Genomic DNA, 16,267 nt, shown 5'->3' with positions numbered 1-16,267 from the left:
GGGAGAGCGATAGTTGTGAACTACTACTCAGAATTATTCGCTCCCTTGTTCCTGCAATATGACTTTGGTTATCTTCATTCGTTTCACTGTGCTTGTTGTTCTGTAAAGGATATATTTCGTGTGGTGCCACGTGATGATGGATAGATTAGTGTGTACTTGCAACAAACGCATTACGCATAGAAGCGATAAGTAAGATAACGTTGAATTTAGTTTCAGAGTGTTTCGTACTGCTAAGTTCAAATTTCAATTATCTGGAAAAGCCTGCCTCCAGAAATGCTTCATGAAACATATATACAGCCATATCAATAATGCTATGAGCTATATATCTGGTATTTTTAGTCAATAATGAGAATGCGAGAATGCGTACCGAAGCATGAGGCATCTTGATGGCAAGATTCCGCCGCGAATTTGCGTATACACTACAGTTTAGATACTTTGTTTACTTTCTTGTGTATGTTATGGGTCCAGAAAGGGTATGCTGTTGCTTCTGGCTGGGCATGATGACATCAGTATATCCGTTAAGAGGGTGTGAGCACTGAGCAGGAGGAGGATGACTCGATGAGGGAGGCATCAGGAGCCGCGGCAGGTTTTGAACAGCAGTTTCTCGTTGAGTAGATTCTTTGGTCGAAACACACTCACTCACTGGTTCTCATACTTATATAACACATTAGAAACATAAGAGATAAAAGTTAAAAAAAAAAAGCTTTATTTCCTTTTCATTGTCCAGCTTAGAACCCACAAAGAGAAAGATAGTTCCAGAAAAATGCTCTCTGGAAATGTCTGTAAACTCAAAGTTGTGACGGGATAGCGGAAGGGGAGGGAGGGACCCGACTCCCAGAGGGGCCCGCTGCCGCGCTATTTGGATCAGCTGTGACTGAGCATGGGAGATTTGTGCTGGATATCAATGCTGTTATGTGGTAAGATCTGTGTGTTTACTTACCTGTCACAAGGAAAAAAAATGTTTTCGCACTGTCCAGTCTTTGGGATTATCCAGCTTGACTATGAATAAGTGTGCCATTCACCTACAGTCGTCTTTTGGTCAGCCAGCCGTTTCTATGCGGGCCTGCCCCTGACCATTACACCACGTGGTGTGTGTGTGTGTGTGTGTGTGTGTGTAGCAAAGGGTGAAAGACTGGAGGAAAGGCTAATAAATGAGGAAGAAGCACTGAGTCACAGAGCAACCAGGGAATGTGTTTGTGTGACAATGAATGATATTGGTGGTCAATAGGTTGTGTCATAACCAGGACGGGTATTGGGAGACAAAGTTTTAACGTTGGACATAAATAAATGACGTAGACATTATGCATAATATGTGTAATCTATATGCAAGTATATAACATTACTTGTCACTGATTTGTGACAAAAGCTATGTACTGGTAACTTACAAGTATATGTGTTAACCTAGTACTGTAACACTTATACAAGCACAGATATTACTTTAGGTGTTGTATGTTATACACTGCATCGTAACTTGCGCAAATTTCACTCACTAGTATGCTTTTAATGCCAGCTGAAGGTTAGAGTGTGTCACATTGGTGAAGCCTCGCCATGTGATCGGCTGGCAGTACTTGGGCCACCATATTATGATGGTCAGTTGCTTTCTCCATTGCCTTCAAGCTTTTTAAGTCATTACTAACAAGTACCTAGGAGTGTAAACAGACTATAAACCAAGATTCAAATTCAGAGCGTCCTACATTGTAGTCACACACAAATGCCTGATCCATCGCAATTCATGACAACAGCTAAATTGTTTCTTTACAGAAAAGATCCAGATGGTAGAAGCTCAGTTACTGTAGTGTACATACAATGTCTTCAGATGCAGTAAAGAGACCACAGAGCATGGGGACGCCTAATAGCTCCCAGAGTGAGGAGCCACAGCCCAAGATGCCACGGAGGTCACTAGTGGAGGGAGATGTGTCACAGAGGATTAAGGAGATACAGATCAGAGTACAGGAAAAAAAGGAAGTGTTGCGCAAACTTAACTTGGCCAAGACCTACCGCACCAAGTGGGAGACACAGGATCTCAGCGCTGTGACTGACCAGTGGCTTGAGGTGTGTCAGATGGCTTTGGAGGACCTGCGAGCAAGACTGAAGGAAGGTTTGCCTGGGGATACAGACCAGCCAGAACTTACCTTAAAGACTTTGGTGAGCAGTCTTGGCATTGACCCAGAGCTGGTGCAACTTGATGAGGAGGAGGACTGCTTCATCACGTAGTCTGCATCAGAGCACATTATTAGAATGTCTATAGAAAAAAGGATATACATTCTTATTTTAACAAAGAAATCCATCTTATTATTGATAATTCCTGTATATTACATGCAAGACTTTTCCATGTGCCTTCCTTACTGTGATATGACTGTCAATACTGTTAATCCTCTTTATATAACATAATACATGTAACATGTGTATATTTTCCAACCATGAATATGTAGATGAGTTATAAGACAAAATCTGAAGTCAGTAACCTCACGTTGAGGCTTGGTATGTTATCAAAAAACAACATAAAAATGATACTGATGACAATGCTTAGAGTGAAGTGTATAAGCATGAATATATATGACCATTATAGATACTTATAGATTATGGTGATTAGCATGATGTTTTCTATACATGTAAGGAATATGAAAAATACATCATCATAAATATTTCCCGAGGTTTATTTCCACACATTTCACTGCTACATTTCAACATTATTGTTCACCATAATTCTGAAAACTGTCTTGTACGTTTATGCAAGTCAGTCTTATTCATTTGATGGAAGCTCTCCAAGGATATTACTTTGTAGTATTTTGATCTTCCTGTTTTGAACTCAAAACAGTTCAGCAGAAAATTCTCTAACTCAGAGTTTGTTTTAAGAAGTGATTCTATTATTATAACTATAGTAAAGAACATACTGTCTTACCATGTTTATTTCAATGTTGAGCATCCAATCTGGATATACATACACCAAGCAAAACAGCATTATTAAAAATATTATTAAAATAAATTTATTGGTCATCAAAATCATATGTGAACACTTTAACAAACATATTTTACTATTTCTAAAAATCTATGTATGTACATAAGAGGGCATCCTTGGACATTTACAAGCCAGTCTGCCCTGATGCTATAAGTTCGGCAAAGGTTGCCACAGTTCTGGTGGGACGGCCACTCATTCCCTTGCCCAGGTATGACACTTCATCTTTGTTCTCCATCACTCCAGCAATGTCCATGTGCATCCAGTGGTCACAGCTGACAAATTCCTGTATGCAAAAAAATAAATAAATAAAATAAAAAATAAAAAGTTTCACATTCATAGGTTCTGGCTTGTATACATGTACAATGATAATGATTTAAACATGATATAAATGTAATATCACTCCCTTTCAGTTATTTATAATCTAAATCTATCACAACTTTAACTACATTACATTTACAAGGACGACACAAGGATTACTTGTCTTGATTAATAAAAAAAAAAGTAAGATCAAGCTTTTGACAGGAAAATATTCCCACATGCAGCATGTGGATAATATTCAGCCACTTGGCCATCCAACAAAAATTACCAAGATCCAGTGACTCAAACAATACAGGCCTGCCTGAACTGGATGTTGCCCACCTGGAGGAAAGCTGCAGCAAGAATAGAGCCGGCATCCTTTGAGTGTTTGCCCAAGTTGTGCACATCAGCAAGACCAAAATCTATTGAGAAGCAGATGAAGAATACAAATCAAGTTTTTAACTTATTATCTGTCGCTGCTGTGAACAACCAGTGGCCTTTGATCCTTGTGTTGTGCTTCTGACACAGATAACAAATTTGGAGATTTCTCAATTTGACAACTTGGAACATGGAATTATTGGGAGATAATTTAGTATCAGCTAATTTGAAAAGTTGAGTAATTCCAACAAACTTACCAGTCTTTTCTGTTAATATTACTGATGCCTAATCCCTTATCAAAATGTATTCTAAATGCCAGAACAATAGAAAGTCTCACGCTTTGCTCTCCTTTAAATCACTCTCCCTTCATGAGTCATACCCATGCTTCTCACTATTACTTCTAGCAAGAAGGATTTCATGAGGAAGTAAGTATACAGCAAATGGTCATAAATACACCACATTTAAAAGCCCACCAATATTGCAGTTCTTATTATCTGTGCAAGAAGACAATATTGAAGGATCTTGTGAGACTGATGTTATCTTAACCTACAACTGAACAAAACTAAATGAAATACCTTCAAGAAACTTGCAGCTGTACAAGACCCCCCTGCTGGCTTATGTTTCCCCTGGTTGTTCACATCAGCTAACCAACTGTCTAGGAAAGATTAAGTTGATATTCTGAATGTTTTATCTTCATAAACATGGAAGGATTCATTACAAAACTAGAGTTACATTCCATCAGTTCAGACAAAATGAAGCTTGTCTGACTAGACATGTGAATATTAACTAAATATTGATCACATTGAGATTACATTTATAGATGAAAAGAATCAGCTAAATACTAATATTATTAAGACCTACCTGTGACCTGGCTTGAATAATGCTTCCAAAGAGGCATTTTCCACACCCTGTCTCCTGTGACAGTCCCTGCCTTATGCATGGCTTCCCATACAGCCTTGCTGTTGCAAAAGACTCCTGTTGCCCCACTACCAAGTGACACAACCATTGCACCTGAAAATGTGCACTGAATTAATTTTACCTGATGGGAAAAAGCTCACACAGGTAAGGTAGACAGGAAATAATGTTTCTTCTTTCAGAATTTCAGCTACATACCTGGTATTACAAAAACAAAAAACAATTGTTTATGCATTGGTGAGAATTTGTGCACATGTTATCCTTTTAATGTACTCAATGCCACTGCACAGTATTGCATCCAATGAGATAACAATACTGCTACATTATACTCAGATGTATGTACATACCTGCTTATCAATTTCAGAAGATATCTAAATTTAGTGATAAATAATGCTGTGCCAAATAAGTTCAATAAAATTCTTACCAGTAAGGGTGGCCATGTTGATCATTGCTCTGGGTGAGTGCTGTGAGGCATAATGGAGAGCATCAGCCAGGATCAGTCTTCCCTCAGCATCTGTGTTGTCAATCTGGATGGTCTTGCCATTTGAAGCAACCACAACATCTCCAGGTTTTGTTGCAATGCTCCCTGGCATGTTCTCACACAATGGTATGAAACCTGCAAAAAATGTATAAGTAAAAAGTCACATACCTCCAGTGTTTCACTTCATGTGGTGTACCATGCAGACTGACTGCACCATAGAGTAGTATAAACTAATTTGGTAAGTGGTGGGTCACCACATTCCTGCACCTGCTTAGTATCATGGGAATATGGAAGTCCTCACCCATTTCATCCCCTTCACTTTTCATAATATATAACAAAGAAAAATGAAGGCATATCATTTTAGGATACCTTGTTGGGTGAGGGTGCCAGCTGAGGGAAAATGCAAGGGAGAAGAGATTACAGAAGAGGTGAGTTTAAATGATCCCCTTAAAGGCCAGGTGCTTATAAGTTATATTACTGATTCTTATCCAGCACTATAAGGAAATTATGTAGAATACAACCTTTAATATTGATAGGAAGACCCAGTGCCGCAGCAATGAAGATTGAGCCAACAGTGCAGGCAGCACCACCCATGTCTGCTCTCATCTTGTCCATGTTTGATGATGGCTTCAACGAGATGCCACCTGTGTCAAATGTTACTCCCTTTCCTGGATGAAAACAAGGTATAAGTGAGTAAAGAAAACAGAATACCCAATTCATTAGTAAGTACTGCTACACCATCATAAATGTCCATAAACATAAGTATTCAACTTTCTCAAGTCATGTAGACTTGAGAAAGTACAAGATCTATACCATAAATTTAGAATATAATGAAAATTTGATCCAAACTTTTTCTCATGAATTCCTGTTTCTTCAAAATTTGCTAGCCTTGTGACTTGTTCTATTGTGTCTCTGGCTGCAATAATGGAAAGTCACACATTGAGGTGCCTTTGGTGGCAGAGATAAGTATGTATCTTACATTTTTACTTATTCCTTATAATATTTTGGGTTCTTGAGTGACTGTACAGTATGTCATCTTTTTTCCTTGAATTTCAAACATCAAGTTATGGTTCTTTGAATGAGTGTCAGCTTTAGCCATTAATTATTCAAACCAATGATTTTGGCACTTGTCCTCCTTGCCCTTGTGGTTCTAAGTGCCTCATATAGTATGCTGCTGAACTGAAATCAGGGGATGAGCAGGGCACAGAAAAGATGGAAAGGATCTTTACCTCAAGTACCACAATAAACAAACACTTTAACATGTAAACCCATTATGCAAGTTTCATACTCAAATATGTAAAAAGAAAAAGAACATCATCACTGGTGTAGATACAAACCAACAATGGCCAAAGGCTTTTCATCAGTGAACCTCTTCCCTCGATACGTCAGCTCCAGGAAGACAGGAGGCTCCCCTGAACCTCGAGTCACAGACAGGAAAGCATTCATGTTCCTCTCCTTTGCCCATTCATAAGTCCTTGGCATCACCTCCACTCCAAGACCTTCCAAGCAATTGACTGCTTCCTGTTGAATAAGCAAGATATGCACATAAAAATCTATCTTGCTACTAAAATTTCAACTATCAAAAATGTTAGCAACACTGTTAACATGTAGTAATGGCATGAAATTTGTATCATTACAGTGAATGATTCTAATCTCACTATAGAATAGGTACACAATTTATTGCAATGAATTTGTTGATGAGAATTACAGCTTATGTCTAAACAATACATTAATGAAACCATGTCTCACAATGCAAAACTTCACTTTCTTGAAGGCGGAAAAAAGTGTACAGACACTGAAAGATAACATAAAATTACTGTACTCCACCAAACACTGATCATCTTAACTCATTCTCAAGCACTGCCCAGTCTATGAGTGAGCTGTCACAGATGAAAAATTTAAATAATTATAATTATTTTGCAATCATACTATTACACTATCTTAAATTTCATAAAAGTATATTAGTGCAGCTTATTCATTTTAATTCCATTACACACAAAAATAGATCTAAAATAATTGAAACACTGTTATTCCTTACTTGTGCAAAGTTAGTTGGGGTGAGAATATTGGCAGGAGTTTCCATGAGTCGCCGAGCGATGTTCTGTCCCTCAGCAAACGTTGCTCCACGAGTCCATCTGCACCAAGAAATAGTAATATGAAAAAATGTATCAACCACCTTTAAGAATTGTTGACTCTGGCATTTCTTTTAAGGATCTAGGGACAGTATGAACACAACATGTGAGATATTGTAACACCTTGAAAGTAACTTGCAATCTGCACACCTGAAAAAGAAAGGCCTTGTCATACCCAGTGTTGAAGAAGGTTGCATTCTTGCAATAACAAAAAAGTTTTATGCCAAACTGCATACTTAAGTGTTGCTTACCAAATGTTCTTTAGTTTCTTTTAGCTTTTCCTGAATATCTATCTAATGCTTTTTCAGTATAACACTTATTGACAATATAACTTTCATTTTTAAATATTGAAGAAACTCGGACTCATTCTTTCTCTAGGATGGTTATGTGCAATTCATTATTTTAATTCCTTTATTGATGTGCTAAACTGAGGTTTGCCCTTCAATTCCACATCTATTGGGCCACCACCTCTCACAACAGCATTGCACTTGGAAATGAATACACATCAGATACTTCGTGGCAGATACAAACCCTTGGTCATTTTGGCTTAAACAAGTAACTGACGGAGACTCCTTTTTCTTGCTTTTGAGATCCTGATACTTGAAAGCTGCCAAGAGAGCTCCTTCAGCCGCTGCTTCTCCATCCCCACATGGGTCAACTTGAATGCTCTTCAGTCCCAACCCATCCAGGGAACGATAACCAGCTGAAAAAGAAAGAAAAAAAAATAGTAATAATCACATGCATGCAAAATGTGTAAATAAAATTGTAACCAACAATTCTGGTCTACATACAGTACAGGAGTTGCAAATACTCTATAATTTTCATGTAGTCATTACTATCCGAGCAACTACCCTGAATTTAACCGAAGAAATTGGTCACTTGCACTACGTTTTCAACACAATGACAATATGACCTGGACTACCAATCCCCCACTGCCATTCTGTGTACTCAGACTATTCTTCATATAGCACACTGTGGTGTCCTTCTCTTTAATACTGGAGTATAAAACATTGCTAGCTCTGCCTATCATGACTGTCCTGTCTACCTTTATTTTCATGCCTGTAGATTATATTCCCTCATGAACTTTTCTTTACATTAGTATCCTTCAAACCCTAGATTCCCTTGATAATGTGCCAAGAATATAAAAACCATACCTGCCACAGCAGTTCGAATAGCTTCTTTGCTTTCATCCCGTTCCTCTATGGGATCATAAGACAAATTCTGCTCTCCAAGGCCCACCACTGCCACCACAGGAAATTCTTCAGACACTCCATACAGTACTCGACTCTTCCCAGCCTTCAGGGAATCACCACTTGGGAGGAAAGCAAATCATGGTCAAAATGAGTGTCATGCATATCTTTAGCTTTACTGCATCTTCTCAAATCACAACTGGATTCAGAGATTGGATTGCTGTTTGAAATATGAAAGTTTCTGTGTCAAAGAAGGTAATGAGAAGTTCTAAGATACATTATTATCAGATAGGGTCAATTAGAAGTAGAGATGCAGATGAATGTAGTGGCTGTGGTAGTAATAACAGAGGTAGTAGTTGTATTAGAGCCGAGTTTACATATATGATGAGTTGTGGTGTTAATCAGTGAATTGGATGTATGAGATGCTGGGAGTAGTAAATAAGAATTGCAGTCACAAACGCTTGTAGTAGATGGTAAGAAAATTGAAGATACTAATATAAAACAGTAGAAGCTTTTGTAAGGTGGAGTCATTGGCTATAGGTTAATATATGGTTAATAGGCATGCTTGCCACAGTCATATCCTTCCCTTCTATCCATACATGATGTGAGACCATGTTAGGGACCCCAAAAGGCCACATCTCCTTCAGAAAGACCAACATGGTAACATTTATTATGTTTGGCATGTGTGCTTTTTTTTAGAAATTAGGGAATAATTGATTGATAAAGACTGGCTGTTATTCGAAAAGTACTTAGGGCACATGGGCAGTCACCTAAATAGTCATTTTATGAAAGAAAAAAAATTGTTATTTTGTCCCAATCTGAGAAGCTCATAAAGGTGATGCACCAAATGCATAATGTGACAGGAATCCCTTACTCCTGATACTACAAATGAGGCTACAAATATCAGAGGGAATAAGAATAATAATTTGGGTAGTTAACTCCCTTTATTACACATTTCCATGATGGAAAAAAATATGTTATTGCATTAAGAATTCACTGACATGAAATAGTTACTGTTAAGTATGAAAACACCTTCAAGAAACTGAAGAAAACTTCATGTACACAATTCAAGGTCTGTCAAAAAAAATATTCAACCTTAGGTTAGAGGGCAAAAAGTAGCTTGCTTTTTCTGGACTTCCAAGTCTTATATCCTTAGATTATGTGCTCCTTGTGACTCCACACATAGTCCAGCAGTTGGGAACATTCCTTTTAGTTGTGTTCTGTAATGGCTACAAGATGCACAGTTGCATTTTGGAGACCTTCTTAGCTCACCAATTGGGATTCTTTTAGCAGCAGCAGCAGCAGCAGCAGCAGCAGCAGCTTAAGGAACAGTCAGATATCATGCCTGGAGAACAGGCAAATCCAAGAAATTTGGTGCCTGACCAAGAAATCTAGTAACAGGTGTGAAAAATGGACTGACTTGACTTGTGGGAGTCAGGCACCTCACAGCTGACTCATGACAATGCCCCACCATATTCTTCACATAATTCACAATATCTTGCCCAAAAACTAGTTTTACCTCTACTCTCCAGACATACTTCCTTATGACATCTAGCTGTTCCCTAAACTGAAGATGCTGCTAAAATGGCCCCCGTTTGAGTCAAGATGTAACGCAAGACACATTAGCACATCTGTTAGCTAGTCTAAAGCAGGACTTGTAGAGCTGTTCCTAGCATTGGAAGGACCAATGAGCTAAGCATGTAGAGTCACAAAGAACACATTGAACATTAAGAGTTAGAATTCAGAATGTAAGCCACTTTCTATTGCTTGGCCTAAAGTCTGATACTTTTCAACATGTCTTGTAAGATCTTTCTTCAAAAAAGTGAAGAAAGCATCAAGTACAACATATTGATTGCAATCTGGCTGAACAGGAGCTTCTGCTATAAAACCTCAAAGTGGAGTCTGCCAATAGCAAATACAATCAAGGTTTGTACGTCTATGGTTAAGTTATTTTTTTGTTTATACAGTTTCGTTGTTAGACAGGATTAGGTTTGAGATAAGATACATTAGATCAGAACAACAGCAAGGTAAATAAAATGTCACATTAAATATATCATTGCAATTGCTACAGGTGGTAACTCTGTTGTGGTTTCTATAAGTAGAGATTCTGATCAGTTTCTACTGAGAGATGCTGATTCTACCAGATGGCAATCTCTGCCCTAACAAAAATACAGTAAAATAACTCAAAAAATTTTCCTTCAATAAAAAATAAAATAAATAAAAAATAACAGTATACCATACACAAGAACCAAGTTGAGGAAGTCACCAAAAAAAACACAAGATTTTGGCCACAAATACTCTACTGAGTTTTGTTCTTTTTTTTTTTCTTTTTTCTCCATTATAGCACATATCTAATGTGTGAATAAAAGGCACATAAGAAGTCCAATGTTCACAGTGATGATGAAAGAAAAATAATAGTGTTTCAGAGTGTGAAGAAGGACTTTTAAACATTCATCTTCATCATGAAACTTATGAAATTTATTTTCCACTATGTATGAAGAGAGAAAAGTTAGGATTCTTTAGTATAAGCAACACTTGTCAGTGATGCTGTTTAAACAGCCACAGGAATACAAAACAATTTGCATACCAACAAATCCAGCTAAAGCCCTGACTTGTACACATTACAATTATCCCTCCCATGTTATTTTTTGAGGTGATCAGCTGGAATCATGGTACCATTACCCCACTCTATGCAAGTTAAGAATGTTGACAAATGTTTACATTTGATTTTGGATAATGCAACACTTATATACTTTCAAAACATAACTCACATCTCCTAAACATAAATGATTAAGTTATGAAAATGTAAAAATGATTGTTAACAAAGACTCAGCCAAATATATCTTGACATTATTCTTCTACATGAAGATTCTACCCATAGAAAACTTTATTATCAAAAATATGAACTCCAAAATATGCACTTGTACATTCATACTTTAAAGCTAATTTTGCTCACTTACAGACTATCCCCACATGATCATTAGTCTCAATACTGCAGCAACTACTAACTCGTCTTTTCACTGCTTCCCATTCTCTAGCAGGGTACTTCCACACTAAACTGGCTCTTGCTTATAATTCCTTCACCAATGCAAATAGTCATAATTTTCCTCAAGCTCAGACACATTAAAAGTATTTGATATGTACGTTCAAGTTCCCTTGTACAACACAGTACAAATCATATCTCATTGGCATTACTTTCACATATGGACTAATGGAGAGACTTTGTAGAATGTGTGTGTCTATAGTTACATTTTTCAAAAGTTCAGACTATATACATCTTACATAAATAACTAGAGGTAGTAGCTGATACACAACTGAATATAGATGCTATAAGCACTTTACACTGGAACTTTCTAAAAATGAAAGTTGCTTGGTTTCTGACTATATGAGACACTGCTACATGATCAAGGTAAATCTGCTTTGAAATGTTTACTTCACTGTAGGAACTAGGAACATATCAAGTATCACGTAAATACACAAAACATTAAGTTGCTCAATAACAAAATCTGCAATCCTTCTTAGGGAATGTACTTTTAGAGGATGTTATAACTTTTGTTACTTATGCAACAATTATATAGTTACATATATTCACTCTATAAACACCAACTTCTCTATATTTCACTAGTCCTCAGCTCCTTGTGACCTTACCAATACATGTCAATCCCTAACTACTTCATGAATCTGAATGGCACACTACCAAGCCACCTGCCAGCCAGCTGTGTGTGGGCAGCACAGGTCACACAGATGCACATTACAAAAGCTCACACTTCATTTGTGAGCCACAACCCTTCTCTTTTGATAATGGATGTTGTTGAGTATTCAAGAGAACCATTAAATAAGTAAAATTTACAACTTATTACTTTAAATGCAATTTCTAATAATGACAAACCTTGGTGCCTTGCCCAATATGGCCAGACCACTAGTCCTGCAGTGATCCACTTAGTTATGTATTACAGTGAAAAAACGATAAAAAATAAGAAACAATCAATTCATCTAATACATATATAAATAAATAAAAGGCTAAAATGCCTTTGGGGTGAGAGCCCACACAGATAGTAACATTTGAAGCAAATAGAACATAAGGAAGAAAAATCACTGAAAAGGGGATAGAAGGCCAAGATAACAGTAAAAGATATAAGAAAAAAATATATATATAATTTGACAAAAGAGATTGCATGAGATGAAAACAAACTGAGCTATTGAGTTGTAGTTGTAGTGTACATCAGGGAAGGAACAAAGACTTGATAACAACTTGGATGTCTGAAACTTGATCACCAGCATGACATCAACTCAGATACTGAAAATGTGCAAGGATGGTACAAAAGTATGACAGCATCTACCAAAGGACAGAGAGACTGGTAGGAGAGATGAAAAAAATATGCAGCTCTGGAAGAGAGAGAATAAGTTACATATGAAGGATTAATCATTACAGTTGTGTTACATCAATGATTCAGGAGGTATGAGTTATAACTCAGAAGTGAAGATAGGGACAAGCCAATAGTGATAAGTATCCTGCTGTTTGCTATATATAATACAAATGAACTAATTAAAGCAGGATACTGTAACTAAATAATTCCAATGTTATCTAAAACAAGAGGAACAGAAAGCATTAGCATATATATAAACTGATGATGGCGCATTGATGGCAGATGTCATGAAGGATTCACAGGTGATTTTAATGAAATAAATGATGTGTATAACTGAATGTAGGGATGAGGCAACCCACAATCCACCATAAGATGCAGCTATGCAATGAGACTATCACATGGTGCAAGCAGCCCTAGGGAAAGAGAACCCAATAATTGACTGGAACCCTCCCAAGGGGGTCACCACAACACCACAGCTACTCCCTGTCAGGAAGAACATACAGGGCCGAAAGCCTTTTGCTCCATGTATATGAAAAATCCATCCAATGCCATAAGGGAAGATGAGAAAATTTAATGACATGATAGTGATCCTGATATAGAAAAGGAGAAAGCTGACAGCAGATACTGGTAAAACTAAAATTAAGGTATTTGATGAAAATTTATTTAATGATTTAATGTGTATGTGTGTGTGTGTGTGTGTGTGTGTGTGTGTGTGTGTGTGTGTGTGTGTGTGTGTGTGTGTGTGTGTGTGTGTGTGTGTGTGTGTGTGTGTGTGTGTGTGTGTGTGTGTGTGTGTGTGTGTGTGTGTGTGTGCGTGAGAGAGAGAGAGAGAGAGAGAGAGAGAGAGAGAGAGAGAGAGAGAGAGAGAGAGAGAGAGAGAGAGAGAGAGAGAGAGAGAGAGAGAGAGAGAGAGAGAGAGAGAGAGAATCATATAAATGAGATGAAATGTGGTAGAGGATGTGAATTAGGTTTCCAGAGAAAAATATGACACAGGACATATGAAACAAAAATTAGAAGTTGGATATCCACACAAGAAACATGCATCAATAAGAAAAGGAGGAAAATGGGCTACAAAAGTGAAATATTTGAGATCAACAGAACATGAACACCATAAAATTTTATTTTAAATAACAGACAGATCAATCTGGAGTGAGAAAATTATTATGTATTTCATATTGGTGTTCTATAACTGTAATGAAACTTGAAAATGTTCTAGGGCTGTGAAGTAATTACAGATATGTTGTTTATCAGCATTACTATTGTACCTATGAGAGCAAAGTGATCTAAATGTTGTATGGAGTTTTATCAGTGAAGTTGGGAACTTAAGTTATCATTCATTTAAAGCAAAAATCCTTACTGAAAAAAATATAAATAAATAAAATAGAATGAGAAAAGAGCTAGTAATAACATGAAGGGTTGCTGAGATGAAAGGAAGTGTACAGGACAACAGCAAGATGGACACTCTCTCCCCAATACTACACTGTCATATGAATCATGTATATCATGTTAATTGATCATGTCACATAATGAAATATGTGATCTGAATAATCAAAACAATAAATGTAATTCATCTGAAACATACTTAAGCCTGTGATAAATAAAGTTATCATTTCAACACTAACAGAAAACTATAACTTGAACAAAGCATTATGGAAGTTCAGTGCACAGCTGCACAAGAAACCTTATCAGGTCACCCTGATAAATAAATCATTAAAAACCTGTATCAACTTTACTTAATTTTCTGGTAAAACTACACATATCACATACTAATTTGTACAAATACCCAAATACACTCTACATAAAAAGCACACCTGCATACTAAATACAGAACATATGCTATTTCATAAATATCAAGCTACCATTGAAATAAAGTTATAATGTTCATTATACCATCTGCAATATCTTTATTATACCCTTGCTATTCCCTGCTGCTATGATGTTAGACCCTCTCCTCCAACAAACGGCAGAAACAAACTCTGTGGATTCCTCCTCTTTTTGTTCCTGATCAAGAACCCACTTCTTCTGATCAAATTTCAAACTAAACAACTTCTTAGACATCCCTTTATAATACACATAGAGTGAATTGTTTTCAGACCCACAAGCCACATATTCTCCATCTGTGGCTAAGCCAACAAAGTTTTTCTCATTTATGTGTCCTTGAAGGGAACGTACACAGTGAGACTTGTTGACGTTCCAAATCTTCAACAGACTGTCCGTTGAGGCTGAGACAATGTCCTCACTTGACACAAACTTAACGTACGACACAGCTTTCCGGTGTCCCTTAAACACTCTCACTTCCTCTTTCATGTTGCGGAGGTCGTAATAGTGCACACAGTGATCAGCTGACCCAAATGCAAGGTGGTATCTGCTGGAGGGATTGAACTGCACACAACACACATTTGCTTTGGCTTCCAATGATGTGATGGATCTCTCATTGTCCAATGACCACAGCTTCACTTTGTGGTCATCACTACCTGAGGCTATCAGTTTGGTGTCCATCTTATTAAAATCTACATTCCAGCACCTCTTTTCATGTTCCTGGAAGACATGGAGTCTTTGGGCAGTAAAGGCATCCCACACTGTCACTGTACCATCATAGTCGCTACTAGCCAAGAAGTTTTTCATGTAGTTGCTCCAGCTCACACAACTAATTTTTGAACTGCAGATCATTTCAGAACATGGATAATGTAAATCCACAGTGTCTCTGATCACTGTGCCATAGTCAAAGATGCGAATTTTCTTTGTGAGTCCAGCAACAGCAAAATACTCACTATCCTTGTCAAATTCAATACTGGAAGCAATATTACTGGACTGGTTAAACATATCGCAATTGTAATTGATTGTGGCTAATGGACGCATGGCACTGTATTGAGTAAATCTGGAGATGCATTCCCCAAACTGGTCAAGCCCTTGATCCTCCTCCTCATCCATGCCAGAATCACTGAAGCCAGGGACCCGCATGCTGAAGTACCTCTCCACCAGCTCCTCAAAGTGGAGATGCATTCTCTTTCGTTTAGCATGAACTGTGGAACTCTCTGGGCAGGCCTGGCTGAACAGGGGAACATTAAAGCCTTCCTCTGAAGGACTTTGAGGTTCTTGGGGTCCATTGGATGTTCCAGGGGATTCTCCATCAGTAAGGAAAATACCACTTGAATTTGAAACACTTCCTCCCTGGGATAATGTGCTGGATAAACTTTTGAAAGGAGATGAAGGGTCAAGATTGGTCTCTACACAAGAGAGATCATGTGATATAAGCTTTAATTCTCTACTTATAGAAGACATCTGTTCTTCCTTCTGTTTTTTAAGAGTAAATAAGAAGTCTTTCATTAATAAAAACTTATTTTGCAATGATGCTGCTTCTAACTGTTCTTTCTTTTCTTGTAATATACTTATTATATGAGTAATATCACTTAGTCCTAGGGAGGAAGTTTCAAAGCTTAGATTATTCCTGAGTTCACTGAGGGCTGCCACATTATTCTTTTTTGTGAATGCTGCATGTAGATCAGCCTTGCGACGTTGTTTCAGTACTTGCTGATTCACAGTGTGGT

The 16,267-nt window shown here is 37.5% G+C and overlaps 2 protein-coding genes across 8 annotated transcripts in view; one reads left to right on the top strand and one right to left on the bottom strand.

The window, feature by feature from the left end:
* The window catches only part of LOC135110654 (swi5-dependent recombination DNA repair protein 1 homolog), a 25,874-nt gene extending 23,227 nt beyond the window's left edge, over positions 1–2,647 (top strand). For 2 of the 5 annotated variants that reach the window (XM_064023210.1, XM_064023209.1), the window contains exon 2: positions 1,762–2,647. In XM_064023210.1, the coding sequence (XP_063879280.1) occupies positions 1,807–2,214 (408 nt within the window). In that variant the 5' untranslated portion in view covers positions 1,762–1,806 and the 3' untranslated portion in view covers positions 2,215–2,647. Of the gene's footprint in view, positions 1–761; positions 918–967; positions 1,089–1,445; positions 1,590–1,761 lie in introns of those variants that run through there. The other 3 variants (XM_064023208.1, XM_064023212.1, XM_064023211.1) reach the window with 3 other exon arrangements.
* Positions 2,642–16,267, bottom strand: part of LOC135110648 (E3 ubiquitin-protein ligase COP1-like) — an 18,124-nt gene continuing 4,498 nt past the window's right edge. The window contains exons 3-11 of one of the 3 annotated variants that reach the window (XM_064023188.1): positions 8,317–8,474; positions 7,694–7,865; positions 7,069–7,165; positions 6,368–6,551; positions 5,552–5,698; positions 4,974–5,165; positions 4,496–4,645; positions 4,210–4,289; positions 2,642–3,242 (exon numbers count right to left, since the gene is read on the bottom strand). In XM_064023188.1, coding sequence (XP_063879258.1) covers positions 3,084–3,242; positions 4,210–4,289; positions 4,496–4,645; positions 4,974–5,165; positions 5,552–5,698; positions 6,368–6,551; positions 7,069–7,165; positions 7,694–7,865; positions 8,317–8,474 — 1,339 coding nt within the window. In that variant the 3' untranslated portion in view covers positions 2,642–3,083. Of the gene's footprint in view, positions 3,243–3,598; positions 3,679–4,209; positions 4,290–4,495; positions 4,646–4,973; positions 5,166–5,551; positions 5,699–6,367; positions 6,552–7,068; positions 7,166–7,693; positions 7,866–8,316; positions 8,475–9,277 lie in introns of those variants that run through there. The other 2 variants (XM_064023186.1, XM_064023185.1) reach the window with 2 other exon arrangements.

Source organism: Scylla paramamosain, chromosome 20 (assembly GCF_035594125.1).
Source record: "Scylla paramamosain isolate STU-SP2022 chromosome 20, ASM3559412v1, whole genome shotgun sequence".
NCBI lineage: Eukaryota > Metazoa > Arthropoda > Malacostraca > Decapoda > Portunidae > Scylla > Scylla paramamosain.
This window is presented reverse-complemented; position numbering and strand designations above follow the sequence as displayed.